At 40.7% G+C, this 10,081-nt stretch overlaps 1 protein-coding gene across 1 annotated transcript in view; it reads left to right on the top strand.

Moving 5' to 3' along the window:
* The window catches only part of LOC143027908 (uncharacterized), a 10,414-nt gene extending 570 nt beyond the window's left edge, over positions 1-9,844 (top strand). Inside the window, exons 2-5 of the mRNA XM_076189554.1 lie at positions 1-134; positions 875-960; positions 7,683-7,845; positions 8,988-9,844. The exon at positions 1-134 is cut by the window's left edge and continues 41 nt beyond it. Coding sequence (XP_076045669.1) covers positions 1-134; positions 875-960; positions 7,683-7,845; positions 8,988-9,115 — 511 coding nt within the window. The 3' untranslated portion in view covers positions 9,116-9,844. The remainder of the gene's footprint in view (positions 135-874; positions 961-7,682; positions 7,846-8,987) is intronic.
* Positions 9,845-10,081: the final 237 nt, after the last annotated feature.

Genomic DNA, 10,081 nt, shown 5'->3' with positions numbered 1-10,081 from the left:
CATCAACGTGGACGAGTACAAGTACGACTTGGAGGAGTACTACAAGGTCTACACGTGGAGAGTGAGCACCAACAAGACCAGCCCGAGTCTCGCCCTCATCGAATCAGTTGTCGACTTGAAGTTTTTCATTGAACGTGAGTTGGCGCACGTTCCCGATTTGTTGGCTCACAATCCCGAGTTGTTGACTCACGTTCCCGAGTTGCTGGCGCATGTTCCCGAGTTCTGGACGCACGTTCCCGAGTTCTTGGCACACGATCTCGAGTTCTTGACGCACGTTCCCGAATTCTGGATGCACGTTCCCTAGTTCTGGACGCACGTTCCCCAGTTCTGGACGCACGTTCCAGAGTTCTTGACGAAGATTTGCAAGACTGATTGAAATGTGTGAACCAGACACTACTCTTTCAGTCTATGTTTCAGTTCATGCTTCAGTACCTATTTCAACCTATGGTTCATTACCTATTTCAGTTTATGTTTCAATATCTATTTCAGATAATGTTTCAGTATTTATTTAAGTCTGTGTTTCAATACCTATTCCCGTCTTTTAATACCCAATTCAAACCATATTTCGAAACCTGTTTCAGTCCACGTTTCAGTTTTAACACCTGTCATAGACCAGGATCCTTGTTTCAGAGCATATTTTCAAAATCTGATTTAGCCCTTGTTTCTTTTTCAATACTTATTTTAGACCAGGACCCAACACCTGTTTCAAACCATGTTTCCATAACCTGTTTAAGCACATGTTTCATTTTCAACACCTATGTTTCCAACATCTTTAGACCAGGTTTCATTTTCATCACATGTCTTAGATCAGGATGCAACACCTATTTCGTACCATGTTTCCATCGCCTGTTTCAGCTCATGTTTTATGTTTCAGATCTGCGAGTGATCCTAATAGTCCTGCTTGTCTTCTATGGAATCTACACCTTCTCCTGCCTCTTCCTCACCTATGCTGCTTGCACGGTCAGTATCCTTCTAAAGGACTTCATAGGACGGGTGGGCAACCCTTGGCATGTGTGCAGAACCTAACACACTAACAACTTTTTCTTCGACATGCGAAACCCAGAGCTCACCGTAGAATACATAACTAATAAGTGGCCAATTTCTTTTGTATGACAATTGGTAATCGTCTGCTGCGCTCGGCGGCGGATTGGGACCTTAGGAGGTGAAGGGAGGCGGGGAGCATACTCGTATGTAGACCTATAATTTTACTCCGTTGGCGCTTGAGAAAATATTTAGCTGATTTTGGCACCCACACTTAAAAAGGCTGCCCACCCCTGTCATAGGACAAGGGTAAGGATCCCCGACAGCGGCACAAGGAGACAATCAATCGCCAATAGGAAGTGCACACCTGGGTGGGGTGGGGTGGGGTGGGGTGGGGTAGGGTGGGATGAAGGCTGTGCGCGTCGCTTCACTCACACGTCGGCCTCATTCCCCCGCGATTTCTTCCAACATTCATTTCACATAGAGGAAGCTGGTAACCGGTGACTGCTCCTACTATTACACAAGAACGTAAGAATAGAGGAGACTGCAAGAGACCATAAGGCCTAAACTAGGCCATGTCCATTACCACTTATCATCCCTTTCCATAAAGTCATCAAATCTTCACTTGAAACAACCAATTGTTTCAGCGCTCATTACATGGTTACTAAGTCTATTCCATTCATTAACCACTCCTTTAGGAAACCAGTTCTTTCCTATGTCCTTCATAAAAATAAGTTTGTCAAATTTAAATCCATTACTACGGGTCCTGCCCTGCTGTCTTGATATGATGACCTTACCTATATGTCGGTAAAAATGGAAAATCCCATACTAATAAGACACAGAAAACAAGTCCATGTCTTCTTCTAGGGAGTTGTATGTGAGGACTCGGGTTTTGTTGCCAGTCATTATGGGCCCGCGGGTTTCCAGCCATTCAAACTCGAGGCAACAGATATCATCACAAGAAACAACGCAAGTGAGGACGAACCTTTTATTAGAACGACGTTTCGCTTGTTACAGCTCTATCATCTGATAGACGTGTCGGCGACTGCCAATTACATATAACAAATATCGTCGTTCCCTGAGAAAGCACCCATGCAGCCATCTCTCCCATTCCAAACTACTCTCGAGAGGATTGGGTGATTTGCTCCAATCATGATATCTGTGGCTGTCCTCTAAGGAGTACTTGGCAAAGTAAGGTAATGGCTCAGGTACACTAGTCAACTATCCAATAAAGATTCCACTGTTAATGCAAAAATTTAGGGCAACGTATACCCGACTTCGTGATCTCAGGTTTACAAAATATCTAGGACAGTGGTTCTCAACCCTTTTCGCTCCATCCTCTCCTTTCATGAATTATCAACATTCGTGTGGCTTCCATTCATTCTTTTTCCCAACTCCCATTCCACCAAATAAAAGGTAGATGATGATGATGATGATTAATGAATGATAATAATGATAATATAATATATATATATATATATATATATATATATATATATATATGTATATATATATAATATATATATATATATATATATATATAGATTAAGAGAAACACTTTATTACAAAGTTGACAATCATAATCATCTTATATTTGATAGATTTTAGTGATATGCTTCACTTACATCACCAGACTACATTATATAGAAATGTATAATTTGTAACAGACGGCTATGGCCCCCGTGAATTCTTGACATGGACCCCCAGGTTAAGAACCACGGATCCAGGGCATCAGCAAAATCAGTGGTTCCTAAATTTTTCTGCCCCGATAAAGTTCAACTACAAGTTAACCTGATACCCCCTCTCCAATATTAGCCCATTGCTCTCGACTTTCGACTTTAATTTACTTTACTTAGAAAATAAAGAAAGAAAAGAGGACAACAATGAGCAAACAGCTGAAATCTAGGGAGTCTTTTATTTTTATTTTCAGTAAAAAGATTATTAGAATATAATTCCAAACGGAATTATTGATTTAATATTTCTTCCATTATGCCTTTTTGGATACCTCCAAGAAACGAATTCGATGCCATTTAGGGATATGGAGGAACTACTTTAGGAATAAATAAGCTAAACGTAACTAGTTGAGTTATATAGAAGTATATCGTCAGCCTCATAAAGTAAGTGCCTAAGTCATTTGTCTAACTTTTCAGGAAAAAAAAAAAGTTATATTTTATAAATGTACATAATGTTCCTCCTAACGTAGTTTTAACCTACTCAGACACCCAATAAAACATTGGGAATTGTACCACAAGGAGCAATGAAAAATTGATTTAGAAAAAAAAAATCCAGAAATTGACGAAAAATTACTTAGGCAATTTCTTTACGAGGATGACGATATGGCAAGTTATTATGATTGTCGTTTACGTGAAACGTTCTAAGCAATTTATCTTGTTAAACGTTTTTATGACCTGTGTTTTCAGATTCTAATCAGTTTATAAGTTCAGTGTCTTGAATGTCTGCCAATTTTCATGCAGATGTGTTGAACTTTTTATAGTTCCAACTCTTTTTAAAGAAAAGTTCAGTGTTTTGAACGCCTTTACCAATTTTCATGCAAGTTTCTTGAACTTTTTTAGTTCCAACTTTTTAAACAAAAGTTCACTGTCTTGAATGACATTCTCAATTTTCATGCAGATATGATTAGCTTTTTTAGTTCCAACTTTTTAAACAAAAGTTCAGTGTCTTGAATGGTATTTCCAATTTCCATGTAGATATGTTGAACTTTTTTTCGTTCCAATTTTCTAAACAAAAGTTCACTGGGGTTTGGCTATTATAAATAATATAAGATCGTTTACTTCTACACTGCTCGCATTGGCATAGTCACGAAAAAATCATCATAGAATCTATTTCAAGAGAGAGAGAGAGAGAGAGAAGACAGTGATCACCAGCCCTTCTCGCTTTAGGGCAGCCTGGGGTGCTGAAATAAATTTTAGGGGGTGCTGGGAAGTGATGAATACATAGCAGCACTTCACTTTCCTTTATCCATCTAGTAATCAGATGTAAACCAGAGTTAGTGTGAGTTAGACCGCCTAGACCTGGCTACAGGGTGCCTTTAGGGTCAAGAAACGTTGTCTAAGAGACAATACTGTACTGAAGTGGAGCCATACAGATAGTAAATGACAGGTTTAAGTGAGGGAGGGTAGAAGAAAGAAGGGACATTACAGGTTATAACCATCGATTCTTTCCTTGAGGACAATATCGCTCCGAAGAAGTGAAGTCATAGAGAGTTAAAGAACGAGGATGCTCGCTGGGCGAGCGGTTTAGAGCGTCGTTACTTGTGGTGGAGGTCGAAGAGACGGCAATTCGAACCCTGCGCCAGCTAGTTGGACCAAAGGCATGGTTCATTAAATCCCACGCTAAAAAGTCTTCTGTGAAGGGCACAGCCATAGTCTCCTAATAGGAGGAGTTCGTGACATTAAATCCAATCAACAGCAGAACGGAGGGGAAGTAGAGGTTCAGAGTGACAGGGACGCATTGAACAAGACTGAACCCAGCCCACCCAAACACCTGTTGAAGAGGATTGTGTGCGTAACGCTTTGGGCTCATTTGATTATTCCAAAAATAGCTGAGATTAGCGTATTGATTACGAGGGTTGCAACAACAGGCATTACGCACGGCGCGTGGATGATGTTGATGACCTAGCTGAATAGAATCGTTTGTTGATATTCATGTTTCTCAAGCTTTCAAGCTTTGTGGAGCCTTTACATCGATTTCTATATTCAGGGGACCCCTTGATGCGCGATTAGATAAGATATAACCATTTTACATTTGTATGTAAGAATTATTAATAAAAGATTTTCTTATCACGGGAATTGGTGTTTATTATCAGGGGAAAACTAGAAAAAATTGACATCTCGATTAAAACACATTGTGTAATCATGAATTATAAAAAAAAAGAGCCATGGCAGGATTAACTGTAGCATGTTCAATTTCCCATCTTGTAGACCCCTTGATAGGTTTTTACGGACCCCTAGTTGAGAAACACTGGTAAGTAGGTCACCACTTCCCAATGATTATAGTCAAATTTGGCACGGAGGTCCACATGCACCCGGGAGTGAGATTTGGGTCAGGGCTCCCTCTGGAGGGGTAACTTTAGGATGTAGTCAGAATCCAGGAAATAACTTACACTTTCTGGGAAGACGAAGAGGAAGGTGTAATCGAATAGAGGCATTCAAAGGGGTCAAGGGCTTTAATAAGGGTGATGTAGGCAAGGTCATCACATTAAGACAGCAGGGTAGGACTAGTAATGGATTTGAGTTGGACAAATTTAGGCTCAAGAGGGAAATAGACAAGAACTGGCTTAAAGCGGAGTGGTTAACGAATGGAATAGACTTAGTAACCACGTGGTGAGCGCTGATATGATTGATTGTAAGCCTTATGGTCTCCAATTTTATGGTCTTATATCGAAGACCTCTCCTGATCCAGAGGGACAACTGGGATAAGGCGTCTATTCAGCTGAAGAAAATATAAATATGGAGATGTATCCTAAAAATAATGATAAGAAATAAATAAACAAATAAACAAATAGATGAATAACCTGACAGGTAAATGAATAAATAAATAAGTAAATAGGTAGATGAATATATAAATAAATGAATAAATAGATAAATAAATAAGTAAATGAATATATAAATAGATAAGGAAATAAATAGATGAATAAGTAAATAGATAAATAAAAATGAACAAGTAAATAAAAACAAAAATAGATAAACAAGAATCTAAGTAAAACGAAAACGTCTCGTAAAGTACGTTTCCACTGTGGTCAAGATAAACGGATTGACTTTTCGCCGTGCGCCGTCCACGACACGACGTCATGCTTTCAAATAACCACAGGTATCTAAGGAAGTGGTCGTGACGTGTGGAAGCGTCCATAGATACCCATGGTTTTTTTGAAAGCACGACGTCGTGTCGTGGGCGAAGCACGGCGAAAAATCGATACATGTGAAACGAGCCTTAAACGTTTCGCCAGACCTGGCGAACATTAAAAAGAAGAATTCTACTAACTTCTTTGTCTATACCTATGACAATTAATGGTGAATTTTGTATGTCTATACCTATGACAATTAACGGTAAATTTTGTAGGTAAGCCAGTAGATTAGAACAACCTATCGAGAAAACCAAGTAGATATCTACTCTCTAATGGAAGAAAGTGTACGACACGTAGATCCTCAGCTGAAAGGGGTTTAGACACTTGGATGGCGTTATCAAATGTAGTTTACCAGCGCTTCCATCTTTCTGAACTATCATGCGCTGGACACTTGGGTGAGTTGACCTGAGGTCACCTGAAGTAACCTTCTCCCCAGAGAGATCTATGGGAAGGCCCCGGGACGGTTGACAGCTGCTGTGGGGCTGCGGGTGATCACAATGTGTGATCCATCATTTTTTCCTGAATCACATGTTGGACTTGTGATTGACAGTTGTCACCATCCCGATGAGAGCTTCATATATCTCGCATGACCTGAATGTGTGTGCGTGTGTGTGATACACACGGTCTTGGATCACCTGTTGGACATTTGATCGACAGATACTGTCCTCCCGGATGAGATTCATAGCTCATATATGGCCCGATGTATGGATAATGATGTGACCTTACACATGCACACACACACACACACACACACACACACACACACACACACACATACACACCAACTCCTTGTTCACCAAAGTTGGAGTGCCGGCTCGCAGTGCAGCGATGCTGAAATTTCTTTCAGTCCTGGGTGGGACTCGAACTCGGGTTACTGAATTAGCGGCCGAGAAAGGTACCACTGCACCGTCGAGCGAGTGGGAGAACCCTTGCCTACATGTCCCAGCCTGTTTGTCTGTTTTTGTTTTTTTGTTTTTTTTTAAACCCATTTGGTACAGTGTCCTACGTCACGACAGGAACTTGGCTGCCAGGCGAGCTGCCTCTCGCATAAACGTAGACGGAATACTGTCACAAGTTTACGTTAGATCTATGAAAGTCTTGCGTGATCATCATCTCATTCAACAATTTCTTCCATTTGTCTCCGGCTTTGTTCCGGTAGATTTATGTTTGTTTGCCTGTGTGTCTGTGTGTCTGTCTGCATTCAGGTCTGTGCGAGCGTGTCTGTGTATTTGATTCTACTTATGTCTAGGCATTTACTTTTGTATCTGTCTATCTGTCTGTCCATATCTATGTCTGACTATGTCCCTTGTCTGTCTATCGGTCTATGGTTGTGTGTGTGTGTGTGTGTGTGTGTGTGTGTGTGTGTGCGTGCGTGCGTGCATGTACGTATTTGCATGTGTATATTAGCGCGTGTATGTGCGTGCGCGTGTATACATTTGCTCGTAGGTGTGTACGCATACATGTGCATTAGTGGACAGAAACAGCTTCATAACTTTGGTGAAATTTTTGGATTACTTGAACCTTTACGTTTCAGTAATCACGTAAAGAAACACGCTAGAATAGACAAGTTTTCTACTGTACAGTTGGCTTTAATTCTAAGTATTACAAAGTTGTGATGGATTCAAAGATTATTCTCCGCCCACAACATACATTCGCTTAGTTGTGGGTTTGAATCCTGCACTTCTCTCCGAATCCCAGTAGCGCCTGTTACCTGACCCAACAGTCCTTAAAATGCATTAGAGGGCAAAGATGACGGTTTCGGCCGTAGCTACTCAGCGCTTCCTGGCGTAGGCTCCTCACCTGCACCGTCTTAACCCAAGAATCTCTCACTTCGCAGGACCTCCGTTCTCTGCTCCTGCCGTGGATTGTCCTCGAGATCGTTCCCTTCGGCGTCCAGATCGCCTGCATCGTCATCATGTTTGTCTTCGGCAGAAACGACCCTGTCCTTGGACCTGGAGGGAGTTACATCATCGCTGGACTCCTTCAGATCGTTGCTTTCGGTAAGTTCTCTGTACTTGGCATAGATCCCCGTCCAGCATCCTACAGTGTCGTTTAACATAAACTAGAATAGTGTTCTTGGTGAGACTCGCCGCCTTTGTATCCAGAAGACGAGCATCCTACAGTATCTGTTGACATAAATGAAAATAATGTTTGTGGTGAGACTCACGGCCTCTGTCTTCAGAAGATCATCCTACTATGTCTGTTGACATAAGTGAAGATAGTGTTCTTAGTATGACTTACCAATCAGAAGGCCAACCATCAAATAGTTCGCGTTTGTTGGTCTGCAGACAAAATATGCGAGTTCATCACAGAATATTCTCGTTTGTGTCCGCAGCCATTGGTGTCTGCAGACTTTGGAAAATGGTTAACAACTTGGGGTCCATGGATCCTTAATAGGGGGGAGGGGGTTATGGGTACAATTTCGTACAGCAGTCCACACACCAAAAACTAAAAAACTAGTATTTAACGATTGTCTAGCGATTTCATTCAGTGTTGAAGTGGTCACTAGGAGATGAAGGAACAGCAGTATATAAGTATGGGGTGTATAAGAAAAGCTGAGAGCCATTAGTTTTGGTTAGTGAGGTTTTCTTGCCCGGTTCGAGGTCTTGCAGACCTCTCCTGCTTAAATTTAGGTAAAGTTAAGTTCGGATTGGTTAGGTTAGGGAAACAATATTTCGAAGCGGGACCTGGAAGCCAAATGCTCTCTTACCACCTCCCTGCCTAACCTTAGCCATCCTGAAAAATAAATAGAAATAAAAATAAATAAAAGTAAAAAATAAAAGCGCCAACTCGAGTCACCCGACAGGAATATCTCTGCCACTTCTTCACTCATTCGACAGCTATTGACATATGCATCTGATCTAACTTCGGAGTATGTTACACAGCAGAGTTCTCTGCAGAAACTAGATTTTGTCTCTCCCCAATCCAGTCACCTCATTCTTAAAGCTTCGAACTGAACTACATTGCACTACCTGTGCAGGAAATTTTATGTATCATCCACCAAGCATCCAATAGCTGTCATCCTTGATCCACAAAGTGCCCTAAAGTAATATCCAACCTCCAAAAGTCTCACCATCCACCCGTCCTCAGAATCCATATTCATGGATCATCCATTTTTTTTAACTTGTTCCTTTTCTTGCAGTGATCCATGTGTACTGGTGGATGTGTCCAGTGGCGCACTACCAGACACTGAAGGAGGAGACTCTAGTGGAGGCCATCATGCCCGTGCAGCCGGGCCAAATGTACCCTACGAACATGCAGAAGTACTGACGCAGCGAGCATGACGGTCGAATCAGGCACAGGAGGAGCTCATGGCAAACCTGAAGACGTCGAAGAAGGAGGTCAATTAAACCTGTGGTTCTCAAACTTTTTCGTGAGCGACCCCATTTGGAACATTTCAATCCTTCGCGACTCAGAATAAAGTAAAGAGAAAGAAAATGGACAGTGATATATACCCTTTACTTTGGGGAAAAAAATAATATGTACAGCTTTTCTTTAACAAAACTAAATTAACAGAATCCATGACAATGTATGTCCTTCAGAAAACTAAATTAGTTAGTCAAGTATTTGAAATACTTTGAAAACGTCAGAATTTTCCGTGTCCCTGCGACCCATCAAAATTGATCTCGCGACCCATAGTTTGAGAACCACTGAATTAAACCGTTGTGTCTGATTCAGGTGACGTTTAGAGTCGCTTGGGCCCTTGTATAACATTTATCATATGAACAGAATTTCAAGAACTTTTTGCAAGATATTGACCATATTAGGGTATTACCGATTAGCATGGAAAGATCATTTTATGTCTTTTGGTTCTTTGGTGTAAATTAGAAATACTGGAGAGATTATGGTTGACAATAATTAAAGATTGAAAATAATAGTCGTATTGACGATATCGTTATTGTCAATAATGATAATAATAGAAGCTTTAAGTTAAATGATTAATTTACTAACTAAAATTAATGGAACTCATAAACATATTCCTCGCAAAATGTATGTGGGTAACCATGGAAACAAAACTTTAATTATCTAAATCCCAGGAAACCCAGTCACCACCTCGTTCCTACACGTTTTTCGATTATTATTTATTTACTGCAATATATATATATATATATATATATATATATATATATATATATATATCGTAACTCCCTCCGTACAGGGTGAAACTTTCTCTTTTGTTCTAGCTGGCGACAGACGATTTTATTCATCTATGTAGTCCTGCCCCCATGCCCACCC

This window comes from Oratosquilla oratoria, chromosome 9 (genome assembly GCF_046742065.1).
Source record: "Oratosquilla oratoria isolate Oo_2021 chromosome 9, ASM4674206v1, whole genome shotgun sequence".
In the NCBI taxonomy this organism is placed as follows: Eukaryota; Metazoa; Arthropoda; class Malacostraca; order Stomatopoda; family Squillidae; genus Oratosquilla; species Oratosquilla oratoria.
This window is presented reverse-complemented; position numbering and strand designations above follow the sequence as displayed.